General features: G+C 43.9%; 1 protein-coding gene across 1 annotated transcript; it reads right to left on the reverse strand.

Moving 5' to 3' along the window:
* Positions 1-7,403: 7,403 nt before the first annotated feature.
* ripk4 (receptor-interacting serine-threonine kinase 4) lies at positions 7,404-16,095 on the reverse strand. The gene is made up of 8 exons (XM_079214303.1): positions 15,883-16,095; positions 13,605-13,896; positions 12,716-12,864; positions 12,367-12,416; positions 10,307-10,465; positions 10,021-10,136; positions 9,255-9,495; positions 7,404-9,148 (listed from the first exon to the last, which is right to left on the reverse strand). The coding sequence occupies exons 1-8, from the start codon at positions 16,062-16,064 to the stop codon at positions 7,905-7,907; spliced, it is 2,433 nt and encodes an 810-aa protein (XP_079070429.1). The 5' UTR covers positions 16,065-16,095; the 3' UTR covers positions 7,404-7,904.
* Between the last annotated feature and the right edge of the window lie 3,448 nt (positions 16,096-19,543).

Genomic DNA, 19,543 nt, shown 5'->3' on the forward strand with positions numbered 1-19,543 from the left:
TGTGCTTCAGGGGGAAGCGAAAAGAGAGCGCATGGATAAATATCAGGAGCTGCACGACCACCAAGCCATTTATTTTGCTAATTAGGTCACATTTTAAAATGTATTTTTGGGGGAATCTTTTTTGGATGGCACATTATTTTTGATAGGAAACACAGTAAAAGAGGCAGTGTCTTTAAAAAAAATGTTTTTTAGACAGTGATGTTATTGATAAATTACCACACAAGCTCTCTCACTATTCACTGTTGACGACACGCTAATAATGGATCCCATGGTGTTGAACACAATCGGATGTCATCCCCACATAAAAACAACAACAATCCAAACGCAAGCAGTCAAATCTGAAAATAACAGTTATATATTTAGGGAAAGAGTACACTTCAAGACTCACATTTACAATGGGAAAGTATGACGATTTGGGTTTACTTAAGACGACATGTACGGAAAGGATGGATCCACTTTGAAAGATTTGGAGTGGTGGAAAAGAGAAATGACCGCAGTGTCAGTGTCTTTGTTCTGGCTTCACAGTATGTGAGCACCAGCCCAAGACTGACATTCGTTAACAAATGCCCAATGGGAAACACGTTTGGTCAGCTGCACAACACCCACAAACTGTAAAAAATCTGTAGGAAACTAAAGATTAGATTAAAGATAACATCTGCTCCGGTGTAGCTTTCCCCACAAATCATTTAGCAGTATTGGTGTCAGTGTTGCAATATCAGATAGCTGGAGACCATAGGGTGGTTTCTGTAGCATACATATGTGCAACCACCAACCAGAAGATGTGGTTCTGCGTAGTTTATTGTATCTAGCAGGCTTTTAATTGCATTAGAGTAATGAGGTACTCCAGTAAATCTTGAAAATTCAACTACTTTTCCAACCACATATACAAAAATAGGTATTCAGGGTTTGGGGAAATGAAGAAGAAGAAAAAATGGATGTTGATTTGAACAAAGACATTTTTATGTGAAACTAGTTTTGCAAAAACAAAAACGACGATGGACAGAGTTATTGAACAGTTCTGGGGGTTATTTATACATATCTACGTGCTTCCAGTGCAACACATTTAAGTAAAGGAGCTGTGAACCTGGCCAGAGGAAGCTACAGAGTTATATTGGCCAGTGATGGCAATGACGATGGGGGCTCGGGTTTCATCTGAACTTTTCACTCGTTGGGTTAACATACAACGTTAACATTCGTCGTCACGTATTTTTGTCCATCCTCGACAGTAATTTAAAACCTCAATGTCTGTAGATAAACAGCTCGTCTCAAGACAGTTTGAAGTTGCTAAAGTATGAACGATAAACAAATGGAGGCTAACAAGAAGTTAAGCTAGTAGCACACGGGCATCCTCCGAGTAACGTTACTCTGGTCTGGCTGCTTCGTGACCGTTATTTACCGTTGTTAAAACAGCGGGGTAGCCGACACAATGAAGCCGCCGCCAGTATTTCGGAACAGCACTTTTGTGAAACTCACCTGTATCTTGAAAAGTGTGTGTTGGCCCGGCTGTCCCCTTGTGTGTGCGGACCCCCTCGGTTCTCGTTCGCCGCGGTGAGCACACAAACATCCAGCGCGTCACGGCAAATCCAGAGGATACACAGGAACCTCACTCCGCTCTCATCGGAATGACCCACTCGTCTCTTGGAGGGGGGACGTCAGTCGTCATTAGTTTCATTATCGACAGCTCTGGCCCTAGTAAAACGGGAACTATGTGAATTCATTATTATTTTATAATAAATAACTATAATTGTGTCATGGAATGCATTATTTTCAATACACAAGCCACCTCTGGCAGCTGGACCCGTGAATACACCCCTCCGGTCGAATCAAGGTACATCTTCCGAGCGTCATCAAAACATTTCCCCATAAAGGAATAACTCAGGGTTTACGGTATAACTATACATAGTCGCCTAATAAATACAAAATAGGGATATTAAAGCATTCACCCGTTGTTGAATACATGATATGAGGCAGCAGACCTGTCTTCCAGCCTTCTCTTCCCTCGTCGGGGTATTCCGTTTGTATTCTCCTTCACGTGAATGCACACGTGGGGAATTCCCGCGAAAGACCATAGCAATAACTGTAAATGGCTTTATGGGCAATTGTGCTATTGATATTTCTAAATAACTGACTTAGTACACATGTTCTTTAAAGTTGTTTAGCCAAGTATGCCCAAGTGCTCACACCTAGTTACTTCAAAGTCCATTCATAGAACACATTTTATGAGGCGTTTACAAACATTTACAAATACAGTAGCACTGGCCCTGACTGTGAAGGCCTCGAAATGCTGGGCCTTTCTATGCTGTTACCTTTTGTCAAAGCTGGACTTTGTGACTACATGTTTCTTTCCAATACAGCAACAGCTAGAACTGGAACAACAATCTCTTGTGGTGATGAGGGCCTCGCATCCCAATGCCTGTCCTGGATGTTACTGGTCAAATACTGGTCCCCAAAAGTCTAATTGGTGTATTTCTAAAATGACTAGATGTCAGCACGACTGGAGCAAGGCACAACAGCACAGCGTTTGCCACCTGGTCATAAATTGTCATTCATCCACTGACAATTTATTCTGACTCTGCAGCTATAACCCCCACATGAAAAAAAATCAGATTTTTACATTTTATTTTTGAAATGTTATTTTAAATTGGTTGTTATTTTGTTGTTGTTGTATCATAAACAACTAAATGAGTAGTACAATTAGGCCATGACTCAAATAAAAAATGGAAATGCCTCTGCATTATCATGGATTGTGCTGATATCTCACATGCTGCATTCAGTTTATCAGTCATAGTTTACTGAATGACTGCATGGGCCTGGAAGTGTCATTTAAACTGTACAGTCACAGCATCTGCAAGGCAGGCCATTGTAGGCTAGACATTATGCACGTGTCAGTAGTATTTCGTTCAGTCTGTCTGTTCAGTATATCCTGCATGTGTCATGAGCTGTTGTATTATGATACAAAGAAGGCCACTCTCCATCTTAATGTATGCCAGACTGCCAGCATTATGCAATAATTCACACACCACACCTCTCATGTTGCATGCACAAGCAGCTGTGTCTCCTCTGAATGGATTTACCTCAATACATAATCAGAGACGAGCGCGCATGATAAACTGTTGTCGTTGAAAAGGAAAAAGGAAATTGAAGGCGGTTAAGTGCTGGAATGTGACTCAGTGGCGATGCTCTAGAATAGATAGGCTCCCAAACATAGAGTTTACAGAGAGTTTGTGCCACCTGCTGGCCAAAGCGCAGCAGTACAACTACAACCAAAAGACACATGGAAGTATAGACCCAATACAATGATCTCAGGCTTACAATAAACCTGGTTATTTTTTTATTTTTTTAAAGCCCACCAGAAAAGTGATGGAATAGCTCTCTCGCTCTGCACTGTCCCAACCTCGCCATGATCCCCCCAAAAATACTATCTACTGTGAAGATAAATAGTTGTGCAATACAGCTGCAATCCACAGGTTACACACTTTACATGTTGCACACCACTACATGTCCTGGAGCAGAGGGCAGAAACACAGCCACTAGCGTGATACATGTTCACATTGTACTGTGCGTCATGTGTTTATCTGGCAGCCGGAGCACGGTGAGCTGTGCAGCCACCTTCATTGTTTTTCTCGATCACACATACAGAGGCCTCCTGTGGACTATAGCCGGCTGCCAAAATCCAACTATTCTCAAACCCATTCTCAACCAATCCTATTAAAGCTCATGCTAATAAATGACTATCCAAATAAGCCAGACAACATCTGATGTAATACTGCCTCCACAGGTCAGAACTAATTTTCATTTATGAACACGTCAGGTTATGGCAAAGCCGGAATCAAGGGGTGCCAAGACTGATGTCATCTGGAAACAGATTGAGACACGTCCCAGAGGACAGGTGTTGACACAGTGGCAACACACTGGTTACTGTATGGCGGTATTTCAGCTTCACAGATGCGTTTTCCCCCTGAGTGTGGACTTCACACACAGAGATTATGTTCTCAGACTTCAAGTCCGCTTTTCTCTCCTAATGTAAAACCATTAGACAAAACAATTTAGGTCACCTCGTACATCTTTAGTAAAGAAATGTTACAATGTAACAATTGACCATGGGTGGTTATTTCTCAGTCAAATCATTTTCCTAATCGAAGTAATGAACTGGGGGATTTTTAACGGTGACATATAATTAGTTAAAATATTGACCTATTCACCTGTAGTGACCCTCACTCATGCTTATCATTGAATTATTTGCCGACATTTCAATGGTGCAGTCACCCTTTGCTTAGTTAACAATAAATTGTATAATTCATCAACGCTGACGCTGCATCCACATGTTGCAGCTTGCCTCAGATCTTGCTCAGCGAGTTCTGTGAGGTTAAAAGAAGGGGAGAGGAAGAAAGGAAAGAGTGGGGAGAAAAACAGCCCAATGCAACCTGTCGGAGCTCTTTTCTCCCAGCAACCAGTCACAGAGTGTAGAACAGATGTTCCCATTGGCTGCTGCTCCTGTTTCCATTTGCAACTGAAATCGAAAGAAAGGAGCGTGTGTGTGTGTGTGTGTGTGTGTGTGTGTGTTGTAGAAACGAAGGGATAAATCAAAGTTTCTTTTCTGAAAGATATACTTTGATTTGTGTTCTCTTTATAGAGAGCCACTGAGCCACCTTTCCAGTGCGAAGAGACTCATGAAGACTCTGTTGTTGGTCTGTCAGGTCAGTGGAGTGTGACTCAGACAAACTGAATAGTCCCGATCATAATCAAACAAAGGAGCGACGGGACGCCATGTCTGTAAGAGAAGGAAGTCTTGCAATCTTGGAGACACTCGCCAGTCCAGACTACCGAGCCACACAACAATTATTTAGGAACTGTGATAACACAAATTCCTTTTAACTGCAATTATGGTACAGTATTGTATCTTTTTATGACACATCTAATGGTGTGTGTAGATGTACCATATTGAATACCACTCTAAAGGTCATTTAGTTAATTGCATTGCCTCTGCTGAAGGAATTTTGATTAATCCATCCATCTCATTACTGCTCAGTCCTTATGCGATTATGAGGACAGTGATGGAAGAAGTATTGAAATCCTGGTGACATTTTAATTTAACCCACTTTACTTTAATAAGGACATTTTAAATAAACCATTTATTACATGTTTTTACACTGGTAATGTGTAAATTTTAAAAGTAACCACAACTGTCAAAATAAATGTTGAATGAATTGTTGTTGGTTTGCGACACCAATCAAAGGTTTTCTCTGACTGCACTGGGTACTGACTCAGACCATGAACTCTTCATGTGGGGGGCTTAATTTAAAGAGACAGGCGCTAAAAAGGAGCATTTCATAAATACAGGTATATTCAGACAGACAGCATGAGAAAAATAATATGTTTTTTGAACATTAAAGTATACAAACATGGTATTGTAGAATACTAGAGCACATGTATGAACCAGATGCACTCAGGCCTGAGGAATACAGCGCAACCGAGCAGACCTGACATTTTGGCCAGAAAACAAACAGACAATCCCATTTCTGAGGTGGGAGAAAGCACATGGTGAGCTGCTCCTTAGCATAATGGAGACTGGGCCCAGGACCGGTTTCCTTCGCCTTATGACTAATGTGAAGGTATAGGGGACTGACTACATCCATCATTCATCAAGATGGGATTAGCAGATTGAACCCTGAATTTAAGAGAGCTGAACCAAAAGAAAAGGAAATGATTCATGTATACATACAGTTAAACCCTGGGGATATATTGGGCAGACAAATTGCGTTAAAATGTCTAATGATAAGCCCCTCCTACAACTTTATATTGAAATAATCTTCCTGCTAAATTGCATTACTGTATATTCTTGTTGGGAGTTGTTATTTTTTATCCCAAATTATTTGACTCAGAAGCCGAAATAGCTTTAATAAAAATGTTAAATGTGTTTAAATCTATAAATCATGGAATAAACATTTCTGTATGTACGGTCAGTTCATTTTTTTAATTACATCAAAGTAAACAGTGATCTATCAGAACATAAATACAGATTTGTATGTTGTTTTAAATGACATTGTCCCTGGTTTGGTGCTAATAGAAGAGCCCAGAATGAAATAAACAACATCTATACAGTAAGTTACTGTATGAAACAAACCCAGCAGTCTATTAAACATGACAGCCGGCTTGACAGGCGATAGGAGCTGAGATTAGGCAACAGCAGAACTATTGTCCTCCCCATAGCTGGAGCCGAGACAGATCACCAGGCAACCGGCAGGGTAGACCGCTGTGTACACACAACAGGGGCCTCAGGTTACACACATTTCACCAGTTATCTTCCAGGCTCTCCGGCAAACACCAGCTATAAAAACGGGACAATTGCGAGCAAACGCTCAGTTTCTCAGATTACAAAAAGCCGAGCCCTCGAGGCGTCAGGGATGGCATGTTGGTTTTTGAGTGATGAAAAGGAGAAGTTGTCTAAGGAATTAGCCAACAGGCAGGAGTTGCAGGTAAAACATCAGCACCCCTCTTCCCTCATTCATCATCTCACAGCCTGTGATCCCCCTCGGGGGCAGTTCCCATGGTCTGTGCCAACCTGAGCGTGCGCTGTGGGGTCTGGAGCACAGGCATTAAAATAATAATACTACAGGTAGGGCTGCAGATGCAGACATGCCAACCCCGCCTGACACATGCAGGTGGAGCGGTGTCCAGACTGACTGACTCTGAAACAAGACGCGTTCTCTTCAAGCCTGCAGAGACTTGAAGAGTTCAAGTTTTCAAAAAATATTGTTTTGGAGGAAGTGTGTTGAGGAGTGTCAGAGAGTTCTCATTCTCAGCCTTTTAAAAAGGGCCTCGATCCGATCAACAGGTCCGTTCTCGTTCGCTTTCCCAGAGCAACTTGGATTGAATGAAAAACAAAATCCTTGTGTTCATTTTGAGAAAATGTACAATTGGCTTCAACAAAACAAAGCCCTAATAGTGTGGTGATTACACTTTTGCCCATGTTTCTGCACATTTTGTACATATGTATGCATGTTTAGGGCATTTAATACAGGGTTTGTCTTTTGAAGAGTAAAATGTAAGCACTTTTTAATCACTTTCAAGATACCTAAACCAGAAACTTCCAGACTCTTGAAGCCTTTATTATCACATCTATATTGCTATTATAAATGCAACTGCAAGAAATAAAGTCCACAGAATTTCTTTATACCCAAAACAATATTGACACTTTGTGTATTTTACCAGCTGTTCATATTATTACTTTGATTAAATGATTTTTATTATGATTATGTAACGCTTGCTAATCTCCAGAGGACGTATCTTGCTATGAATGATGATGATTTCCATGGTAATAATGTTATGCAACTTGTTATGCCAGAACATAACATTTGCAGACCCATTTTTGGGGTTATTAATGTGAAAAAAAAGTGACGAGGTCAAACAAAATAAAATGTTTTAATGGATGATGCAGCACTGATATGTAACAGGTTCAGAACACTGAAGGTCAACATTTGTTTCTTTTTGTTAAATCAATGGCTCTGATGATCTACACTGTAGACTTAGAAGAATGCTGTAGATTCTACAACATTCTTCTAAGTCTGCGCTCTCTTAAATATGACTGACAGGCATACCAGCTGCAGTGAAACGTCCCCATAAGCTCACAGGTTAGCTGATCATAATTGTGCTTGTTAAGTAAAAAAGTAAAAAAAGAATTTGAACACAACAGAGTATTTATACTTTCTATTCACAGTGTACATATTTACATTAAAGCTTTCTTGACCGTTAAGAAATACCTACAGTGCTGAAAGGGTTTTTAAGTCCAAAGAAACTCATAAGTTTGAGATGACCCCTCGAGCCCAACACTGAGGCACCAGGGGAGTATAAAAGAAAGACAGTGAGGGCAGTTCTGTACAGGCTTGGCAGTGTCTGTGCTCTCGTTAGCAGGGTGCTGAGGCGCATTGTGTGCTGCTGGATGGTGGGCAGTCTTTGTGCTCCGTCAGCTTGAGAATGACCACTCTCCTCTGGAGCGGCGGGGCCTCCGGCGGCGCAGGCGGTTCGGCCGCCGGTTGCGCCGAGCTCTCGGTGACTAAGTCCTGGCAGTCCTGCGGCAGCAGCATCGTGATGATGTTTGAGTATCCGCCCTGCAGAGCCAGGTGGAGCGGGCTGAGTCCCTGCTCGTCCGACAGAGCGCCGCCACCCGGACAGTGAAGGAGCAGCTCTCTCAGGACTTCGCAGTGACCGTTCTCCGCTGCCAGGTGGCAGGGGGTGCGCAGGGCCTGGTCGCACCTGCAGGGGTCCGCGCCTTCTTCTATCAACATCTTGACAGTGGCCAGGTGGCCTCGCTGGGAGGCCAGGTGGAGAGGGGTGAGTCCGTTGGCGTTCTGGCCGTGAATATCCGCTTGGTGTTTGATCAAGAGGCGGGAGGTGCTGGTGTGACCCGTCTCTGCCGCCACGTGTAAGGGTGCGTTTAGCCCGGCAGACGCCATGTGAACATCCGCCCCGAGTTCGATGAGGATCCGCGCCACTCGGTACTGCCCCCTCTGGCAAGCCAGGTGCAGCGGCGCGCGGCCGTCTGTCGTCTGCGCGTCGGGGTCGCCGCCGGCCTGCTTCACCAGCAGCTTGACGATGCCCAGGTGCCCTTGCCAGGCGGCCAAGTGGAGCGCCGTCCAGTCGTCCTTCCCCTTGATGTGAACGTCAGCGCCGCGGCTCAGCAGCACCCGGATTACGTTCTCCTGGCCGTGCTGGCACGCCACGTGAGCCGGCGTGCGTCCCTGGCCGTCGGTCTCGTTGATGGCCGCCCCCCGGTCCAGCAGCAGGCGCGTGATGGCCTCGTCCCCGTTCTGGGCCGCCCAGTGCAATGCCGTGTACTGGTCCTCGTCCTTGGCGTTGACGTTGGTGCAGCGTCGCGCCAGCAGAAGCTCGGCCAGGGGCTTCAGTTGCCGCTCTGTGGCCAGGTGCAGGGGGGTGGAGCCACGGGCGTTTGCGAGGTTGGGGTTGGCATTGTTCAGGAGGAGGAACTTGACAGCCTCCTCGTTGGCCAAGGCGATGGCGTGGTGGAGCAGACTCCCGCCCCCGTCCAGGAGAAGATCGACATCCTGAGGCTGGAGGATCTTCATCAGCTTGGCAGTGTCTTTGGTCCTGATGGCCTCGCACAGCTTCCGCCTCTGGACCTCGGCAGAATCTGGAGGGTAAGGAGGAAAAGTATGGGTTTGAGGCAAAAAAACTCGTAAAAAAAACTAATACTGTTAGGTTTACATGGATAATAGTTCCTCTTTATCGGCTCTTACCACATGTGTTTTCTTTCTCAAAAGACAGCGTGATGGAGTCTTGGGAGGAGAAGGCAGAATCAGCAGAGGAGATGCCAGACAGCCTCTTGCAAGTGTTCTCCTTGCTGTGGCAGCTATCCTCCTTCACTCGATCAAAGCTCCTCGAGATCCCAGAATCCACCTGGCTCAACAGCTCCGACAGGCTGTAGTCTTTTTCCGGCAACATGGCTGACTTTGGACGCACCAGCTTGTTATCTTTAACCTGTAGAGCAAAAAGTCGGATCAGCATATTTGGTCAAGCTGGTGTTTCGACACGGCAGCATTACATGTACACTCGGGTATGTAGCTGCCGCTCTTTTACGACTGCTATTGAATGTTGACATTGTGATTATTCCGTGAACTTCCAGTCACTTGAACGCATGCTTATCTCGTGGCCCATCAGACAGTAACAGCTGTCGCCTGTCAACAGTCAGTTTGTTCCTGGTCACGTACCCAACAGCGAACGTCACGGAAATTACAAAGCGACGTTCGCGCTAAACAATCTCATCAGTCAACATTCCTCGTTTGTGATGCAACTTTTGTTCCGGCTCAAACATTTGCACGACATATGACTTGAAGAGTCATAACCGTGTCTGGAGAAACAGCGATGAGCCTCCCAACGTCTGGTTGTGTAGTGACACATTAATGATTTTAAAAGCTTTGAAGAGTCACGCGAAGCGAGGAAATATAAAGCGGCGTGGAGGTTCACATCTTTGGGAGCAGTTCACACGGTGGCGTCGTGTCGTACCTGGTCACTAGTGAGAGCGTTAGGCGACGTGGGCTCCGACTCTGACGTCGATAAGGTCGGCGTCTTGGGCTCCTCTTGAGGTTTAGAGCAGAGATCCTCGGCTTCAGATGTGATTTCTGGAAGGACAACAGCTCTAAGTCACGTTTCAGTACAAGCAGGGATGGATTAGGGAGCACAAAAAGAAGAGGAAAGCTAAAAGCAGGAGGCTTTTAGGGGATTTAACAGTGTTTAGTTGAAGGGTCAGGATGACTTGTATGTATGATAGAAGAAAAGTGGCACAATTTACCCTGGAAGCTGGGTCTGGCATCAGGATTTGTGGTCCAGCAGCGCTGCATGAGGCTCAGGAAGCCGGTACAGGCCGAGGGCCGGCAGCGGGGCACAGCAGCCAGGTCGGGACGGACCCCCTTCACCACCCTCACCATGATCTGAAGGATATTATTCTCACCTGGGGGGGAAAACAATCAGATACTTCAGTTTCATCCCTAATACATCAGGTTTTTAGACAAAAACATTCATCAATAAAACACAGCGGTTTTGTATATTGTCTGATGAGGACATATGGTTTTAAGACAAATACAAAAGACTTCCGTTAATCTAAAGTGCTGGTGGGGGCCAGTGCCTGTATAGATATGCACAGCTTTATCACCATCGTCCCATGTGCTCAGATAAGACGGTGTGTGTGTGCTGTTGTTTCCCATGGGAGCAAAAGGTAAAGCTCTCAAGAGTTGCCGGTCATGGCCTCCTTCTTTCTGACTGTGGGATTAGTCAAGTAGGAATAGATGCCTTAATCACAGGTGCTTCACCTCCTATTGTGGCCATAATACCAATCGCAGGTGGAGGAGGAAGCAGGAATGGAACGGTAACCAGGCCATTTCTCACTTTTTAATTATGTCTGGGTAAACATAGGTGGTGCCAGTGCCAACCTGGAAACCCTGATCCAAACACTGCTCTTATAAAAAGCAGCCAAATTCCTTGGAATGAACTGCTACCTGATACGCCTGGGAGAAAATACACTCTACTTGCTTGCCAAGCACCTCCTGCCTGCACTGGAATGCACTGAGTAAACACGTACAGTACAGCACCTGTACACACAAACAACACACCTCCAAAAGGTCTACAATATGTCTTTATTGGAAATTATGAGAGACTATTCCTGCCAGGGAAATATTAAAAATAGAGGAAAAGTTGGGAGGCATGTGTTAGAAATATAGAGATAGAGATAGGGATAACAAGCCAAATGTTTGACTTACTAAGTAGAAAGTATGAGACACCATCTCATAACTCCGACTCGAGTGAGATAAGGGTTATGGTTGAGAGTATTTGTTTTCATAAGATTATTTACGTAATGATAGAGCACATGTAGAATACATTAGCTACTAAGTAGATAAATGGATGTTCTGTGTCAGAAAGACGGTCCAGGCTGAAATATCTCAACAACTATTGAATGGATTGCTATGCTAATGTGCCCAGAAGATGAATCCTACTGAGTTTGGTGGTCATCTGACTCGATGTGATCGAGCTCTTGCACAACCGTGAGGTTAATAATCTACGGTTTTGAGTGAAATATCTACACCTGCATCATCCTCACTTGTAGGCTACTTTACCTTTTGTGCCAATTAGCAAATGTTAGCATGCTAACACGCTAAAATATCTACACCTGCATCATTCTCACTTGTAGGCTACTTTGCCTTTTGTGCCAATTAGCAAATGTTAGCATGCTAACACGCTAAAATAGCTACACCTGCATCATCCTCACTTGTAGGCTACTTTGCCTTTTGTGCCAATTAGCTAATGTTAGCATGCTAACACGCTAAACCTCCACAAGCATGATACCTGCTAAGTATCACCAGGTTAGCATTCTCATTGTGAGCATGTTAGCATGCCGGTGTTAGCGTTTATCTTAAATAAGACATATCATGAAAAGGGGCTTAAAGAGACAGGCCCTCGGGTGAATACACAGTTATATTCAAACAGACAGTATGAGAACCAATATATATTTTCTGAACATTAAAGCATGTAAATATGTTTGAGTACAAACCCAAAATGCCTCAGTACTGCTCCACAGCAGCTCGCATTGCTGGAGACTCTTTGTTTTGGTAATTACATGTTGCTTGAAATCATGTATTTGTATAAACACAAAACTAAAACATATGATAATATTAGCAAACCATTAAAAGTCACACAATTATAATATTTACAGCCAAGATAATAATCAATTTTTTTTACCAGTGCTTTTTAGTTCTCGCTTTCCAAACTCTTTTGGGCTGAAATGGCTTTAATGAAACAGTAATTTTCCCATCAGCCTTAAATTAAATATTAATTGGTTTCATACATAAATAGTCTCACCTTGATAGGGTTTCTTCTGAGTGAGAATCCCCCAAATGACAATGGAGAAACTGGAAGAGAGGCAAAATGAAATTGAGAGATGTCAGTACACAGAAAAAAAATCAAACATATTGCTACAGAGAAATTGGCAGGTTTTCTATTTCAAGCTGAGCTTGCTTATTGTTAAAATCGTCCCCTAGGAGAAGCGCTGTCAGATTTTTTAAAATAATTCAATTGTAGTGTGGTTATAAATTAGTTTACCTCCTTTAACTTAAACATTGTTGACATTTTTTTTTAAGAAACCTATCTCCATATCGGTAAAAATGGTATAAATATTTTTGCTGGCATGCAAGGAGCTGACAAAACCAACCTGTATACGTCATGCTTGGTGTCCGACACTCTGTCCTTCTCAATGATGCTCTCGGGCGGCAGGTAGGCGATGGTGCCGCAGAAGCCGTCTCTGCTCATGTCATCAGCCCGTGACAGGCCGTTCCACCGGGCCAGGCCAAAATCTGATATCTGAGAGAGGGAGAGATCCGATAAGACCCTCAAACAGAGCTTTTTCTCATGGAGCACCGTGACATTGATGACTAACTTCGCCCTCTGAGTGCGACAGGCTGCTAAGCTCCCATTATGTGCACTCAGTGGCATGATGAGGGCAACGCAGCCGTGTCCCAGCCTGCCGGAAAGGAGAGGCCCTTCACGTTTGTGCCGAGGAGTGCACGCCCACGCTCGTTCATGCACACACACATAATGAGGTAATCCTGTCGGGACAGGCCCGGGTGAGGCGTTTACATCCACGCACTAAACTCTAGAAACGGCGGTTCCCACCCATCGCTCACAGCACACAGGACTGTTCAGAGGTTGGACAGAAGGCTGAGAGAGACACCTGTCTGCCCAAAACATGTGGCGAACTGTCATCTTGAAATGGATGAAAAGCAATAGCAAACCACCTCGCGGCTGAAATTCCTTCAAGAAGCCCGTAACTCTGACTACTTTCAACCAGCTATGAATAAAAAATAATTACACTTCATAGGAGCCTGTTGTCAATGAGATGATTGAGGACGATTTCTCACAGTCATTCATAATTCTACATATTGTTGCTGCCGTAGAGAAATCTCAGATTGCAGCTGTTCTGATGTGGTGTTTTTTTTCCAGGACATTTAAAAAAATAAAACACGTGCACAGTTGTTGTTTCCACTCATTGCATGCTGGAAGAAAACGCCCTAATGACGCCACTTTTGGTACAAGCGCTCTACCTTGACGTGATAGTGAGCGTCCAGCAGGATGTTGGCCGGCTTCAGGTCCAGGTGGAGCAGCGGCGGGCTCATGCAGTGCAGGAAGTTCATCCCCACCGCGGCCTCGTGGATGATGCGGAAGCGCAGCTCCCAGGGCAGCGGCTCGGTAGCCAGCAGGGTCTCCAGGGAGCCGGTCTCCATGTACTCCATGACGAGGCCCTGGGGGTCGTCGCAGATCCCGTACACGGGCAGGATGTATCGGAACTTGGCGGCCTCCATCTTCTTGGCCTCCTCCAGCAGCTCCATGCGCTCCCTGTGATTTAGAAGATAATGCAAATTAATGCTTCAATTAAGTGTCCACTCTGTGAGTGAGGCTCTTGTGCCGGTGACTCAGCAATTTCCAGCTGAAATTAGATGAAACATTGTTTTTAATATTGTTTGGAACCAAACCTTCCACACCCATTTGCCTCACAGCTATTTATCAAATCTACCTCCTCGTAAAACATTAACCTAATGATTCTGAGGTCATGCTTTGCTCATTGAGCAAGAACAATTTGCATAGCTTTAGTTCGATCCCAAATTCCAGCACAAGACATGGACCAATTACTGAGCTCCCAGCTATGCAAAAATGTCCACCAGCACCTCAGCGGTGACCTCTGCAGACGGCGAGAACTCATTCACCTCAGGGCATGAGAGCTCTCGACTGTCCGGAGGCCCTTCCCAGCCTGGAATGCACCAGGAGTCTTAAACAGAGCTCATGTTCTCTGTTGCACAACCTTTGCACAGCTCTCTCTTTATCAGTCCGGCGGCCCTCGCTGACATGCCTCAAACACAACGTGTGCAGGTCATCCATGACCTCAGCGCACACATCTCCCCTTTCCCTTGAAAACACAAACACTTAATGAGGACAGATGAGAGAAGGATAAATCACTAACGGCTGCATCGGTAGGAATGTGCTTCACAGGCAGAATGAGCTGGGGAATTCTGTTGTTGTTCTGCCATTAATGACATGAAATTAGAAGCACAGGAGAGGCTCCTAAGAGTCTATTATGTGCAAAGTGTATCAGGTTACTAATAGAGTCATGTTCTATTAGGAGGGAGCCTGGCTATAATTGTCCTTCAGGCACAAGCCCCCAAAATCTGCCAGGCAGGATTAATCAAACAAAACACGGGAGGATGGGCAAGCACTTGTTTGCTAAATCCGTCATCTAATACCAAGTGCTCCTTGAGCAGCTCCTCAAAAACCAAACAATGTCCCTTGCTTTAACCGAGAGGCCCGGTAAGACCGGTTCCTCAGCTTTCTTTATTGTCTGTGCCACACAGCGGCCGCCAACAGGCAGACAAAGGTGGCTTTGAGTGAGTCCCTGTTGCTGGATGCCGTTTGCGGGTCAATGGAGGTTGCAGTCAAATGGCTTTGTTTATGTACTCTGCAGATGATAGAGACAATAACATCTCGGGTTCGGGATCAGAGGACGCTTTAAGTGGCACTACGGGTTCTGAGAGGACCGGAGCACGGAGAGTTATTGTGAGGCGGCATCTGTCTGAAGACCACAGGTGGATCCAGCGTGTCTCCTCACAGCCTGGAAGAATTAATATCCACATGCAGCTCTTTATGAGATCTCCACGCAGAGCAGGAATACAACAGTTATGCTAAATGAATTCAAGATGTAATCTCTGGCTGAGCCTGAGGGAGAAGAAAAAAAAACAAAAACACTTTGCTTCCCTTAATGAAATGCACATATATTGAAATCAGCCCCTCCCTGGGGCCCATAGATAAACACGTCACTGTTGATTGGGGAACTCGGCGGTGGACCTTTCATGCCGGCTATGGTTTGGATAAGTAAACAGCTGAGGCTCTCAAAGGGGGTGAACATGTCAGTGGCCCCTGCAACACAACTTAACACTGCCTAGACATATAAAAACACACCTTCTGTGTGCTGTGTGGCCCCTGTAATAGCTGCACTGTGTCCCAGACTGGCAGGAGGTGAGTCACACATTCGCCTGCCGTTCACCTCTCAAGAACAATCAGGGCAATGAATGACTTTTCACCAACATCGTTGTAACACAAGCTTCCGTCTGTCTGCTATTTGGTCACAAACCGGTCGTCCAGAGACACACTTACAGACAGGAGCTGGGTGAAGACAGAGCTTTTGATTTCATGATCTGGTACTCAGAAGGACCACATAAGGAAAACAATAAATGAATAACTTAGAACTTTTATACTACTTCCTATCATTTTACATGAACATATATTCATCATTTTAAAGATAATCCATGTGGCTCAACAGCTGGGACTTACTTGTCACCCATGTGAAGGCAGGGAGGGCACTTGATAGCCAGCCATGTTTTCCACTGTACGTGCCGCACTTTGTATACTTGTCCAAATCCACCTGAGCCTATTTTCTCCCAGCTGCCAAATTCAGGTGACTCAAAGGTCCTCAACAGACCCATATTCCCATGGGGAGAATCCGGAGCGTCCATATCCACGTTGAGAAACCCAGCAGCAGGGTAAACTCCTCTTTTATATCCGTCTCCAAGGACACAACCTGGGCACAACCTGGGCTTGTGAACAGACACACTGAACTGCCTGCCTGTGAGCTCTTCCTTGTTTTTCCCCTTGTCAAGCTCAGTGAGGCCCCTCCCTCTGTTCAGGTGAAGAGAGGGAGGGCCCTGGTGCGGTGACACCACTTCCTGGTTTCGAAACACAGTGGAAAAGATGGAAAGCTTTAAGAAACAAGACGAGCAACAAGGCCCCACGCTGCCACAGGGTCCTGAGACCCGAGCGCTCTCATGTGTCTGCCATGAAAGAGGAATATAATCTTCACACTGAGCCTGAGTCCATGAACCAAGGAATGTGTCATTTCATACAACACACCTTTGTCCCACTGTGAGACCATTATCCCACTCAACGCCCCCAGAGATAAGAGGAGGGAAGAGGTGAGTTATGTGATATTGAACAGATGGTGGGCAAAATGTGTGGACTCATCTCCTCAGCAGAGGCGGGGCGACAGGTTCTTTTTAACAGCCGGGTGTTGTTATGACATGGGATTTTTGCTTTTCAGTGACGTGAAGTTCAATGCAATTTTAGCTCAGGGTCAGAAAGAGGAGAGCAGCCGAGCTGCTGCGTTCTCTGGTGGGAGCCTGTGAATGATTTATTTTTTGACTTATCATATAACAAGTATGTAGTGGCGCTTAAACCAGTCTTATCTCAGACTGCGCTCTTTTATAAGCCGACATAAATGTGATAAAGTTCATGGAAGACAATCAAACACGCATTTCATAGAGCCCCTGAATGTGAGATGTCAGAAGTACAATTTGGGCCTTAAAGCAGAAACGGTAGCTCATAACTCTTGGAGGTTTTGGTAAAAAAACTAAAAAAAGATCATTAGATCAGAAACCTTAGATTATGCGTGTGGCTCAGGACCACGATCCCATTGTCTGGACCACAAAGAGAACATACAGTAATGACAAAACGCACAAAATGTGACGCTAATATTCTTTAAAAAGGTCCTGTGTTGACAAATAACTTTGAGCTCACCTGATTGCAAATATATTTATATATGTATATATTTTTTTACAACACATCTCACTCCTATTTTGACTCTCGCCCCTGTAATCCATATCTTCCCCGCTTATAATTATCACAGTCCCTTAAAGATCTCCTTAACTTGCTGTGCTGTAATGATGCTTTTATATTTTGCATCTGTATTTCATGTAAATTGTTTAATCTGGGATCAAAACACAATCTAATGCGTCTCCACAGACACAATTCTTCCTTCTGCGTTGTTGGCTTTTCTAATAATCAGCAACTGAAAAACCCCACCTCTCTGTTTACCTCTGCTCCACCAGAATAACCCATGAGCTCATCATGCCAGCCGGCTCCGCCCTGCTCTCCAGATTTGAAGCAGGAAACTGGAAGGACGAGGCGTGCGGGATGAGTGAATATGTCATCAGCGAGGCTGTTGAGACAATCAGCAGATCTCATTGGTCCGCGAGGAACCCGTCTTTATGTTCAGGTCGAGGCTGCTGCATTAACATGAACAGCAGTTAAAAGGCTAAAGTTGTCTAGAGGCCCACCCCTCATGTCAGGTGCTCTCTTTGGGCGGCATCACACCTCTGGAGCATTAGCATGAGAGAGCAGCTTTGATCATTGTGATAATTAAATCAGCTCTGTTTTCCATCTGCTTCACAAGAGAATGAATCAGGATCATCCACTTTTCCTCCACTGCTGGTCTGAAAGCCCCAGTGGGCCCAAGTGACCGAAGGAATCACAAACCACCTCAGAAACTAATTAATGAATACACTGCAGCTGTAAATATATTTCATCCCAGTAGGTTGTATTCTATTCTTTTGTGTATATTATATATACGTTTATATTTTACTTTATTTTAATTTAATTTGTATACATTTTTCTTCCCTGTTGCTTCTTTTTATTTTAGTGTTTATTTGTATCTTTAAGTTGTACGGCGCTACTATGACAAGAAATTTCCCCTTGGGGATTAATAAAGTATATATCTATCTAAACTACTGGTAGAGCCGTCACGGGATGTAAAAAAACAAAAAGACACAATCAGTATCTCGTGTTTTTAGAACATGAAACAGTAAATCTGAGCTCAGACATGTGCATAATATGTATAATGCATGCTGCTTTCCACTGTACATCATTCACTTATTTGAAGGCCGAGTGTGGACATGCAAACGTGATGGTTGTTCATTTAGTGTACAAAATCCCTTAAATCTTGCTAATCATATCTTGAAAAAGTATTTTTTTTTTTAGTATTTATGTGCTGGTCTTGGTAGGAAAACAAATATCCGGCATTTCATTTCACAAACATTACGTTTCCCCCTCCTGTGTGCAAGATGTTGCCTGACTACCGCCACCTAGTGGAGGGCTCATGCTAAAGCATTTAGCTCTGTGATAAGACTGGCCTTCTCAAAGTCGTTTCCATTTATGAAAACATATGCATGAAGATAAAGATAAGTTGACATGTTTATTCTGTGGAGGTCAGTGCTGGGTGACATCATCCCAAACACGGTTTCTACATTAAACAGTCCAAGATATGGAGAGTTATGAAGGCCACGACTGAACTGTGTGTTCAAACACAAGGTTTATGATTATGTGAAATATGCTGGTCCAGATTACACATCTAATAGCTGCTGGTGCTTTTTCTGTTTTAAATGCCAAAATGAAAAGCTGTTTGTGTTGTCACAAATTAAATCTTTTTCTCAACAACAAAAATTCTCAGCAATAAATGCATTTTGTTATCTGGGAAGGAAAACATAACTATGGATATATTTGCTAATTTCCATTTATATTTAGGAGACGAGATGATGATTTTATTCTCTTTAAGGATAAATTATTTTCCTTCCCGGTTGTTGATAATTATTATTACAATTTACATTACTGTTATGTTTGTCTGAGCACTTTATTTAATACTTAATTCATTTTAACGTCGTTGTCGTTGATTGTCTCGTCTAATGGTATGCACCTTCCACCAAGAAAAAAATCCTCGTTTGTGTAAACATTCCTGGCGAATAAATGGTTCTGATTCTGATTCGATTATTTGTCCTACTTAAAAAAAATAACCTGTTTCCGTAATGCTCATTATTATTAATGGATAATGGATAATTTATGGATTGAAATGGAAGTTTCGATTCATGCGTTGATCCAATTTGACTTTGTATCTTTGGAGGATATGCTTATTACTCATAATTACACACCTGGCATAGGGAAAGAAAACCTTTTTGAGATTCAACTGATTGTTTCTGTTGATTCACTGGTTCTCTGCAGCATTTTCCTGAATGTGAGCGATGACTCGACTCGGCGTCCGTGTCTCTGCTCATGCGAGCCAGATGGCTAGAAACAGTCGTGACTGTCGACAAACTCAATTCATACGAAGACAAATCAAAGACCGACCACTTCAAAGAGGTATTTTGTTTGAAAATAACAGTACAAAAAC

The sequence above is a fragment of the Taurulus bubalis genome, assembly GCF_910589615.1.
Source record: "Taurulus bubalis genome assembly, chromosome: 2".
NCBI classification, from domain to species: domain Eukaryota; kingdom Metazoa; phylum Chordata; class Actinopteri; order Perciformes; family Cottidae; genus Taurulus; species Taurulus bubalis.

Bases quoted from the DNA above. Each gene is read 5' to 3' on its own strand.
- ripk4 (XM_079214303.1), bottom strand. From the start codon at position 16,064: ATGGACGCTCCGGATTCTCCCCATGGGAATATGGGTCTGTTGAGGACC. The intron at 13,897-15,882 runs GTAAGTCCCAGC...TCTAAATCACAG, and splicing joins TGCCTTCACATGGGTGACAA to GGAGCGCATGGAGCTGCTGG. The intron at 10,137-10,306 runs GTAAATTGTGCC...TTGTCCTTCCAG, and splicing joins TGCCAGACCCAGCTTCCAGG to AAATCACATCTGAAGCCGAG.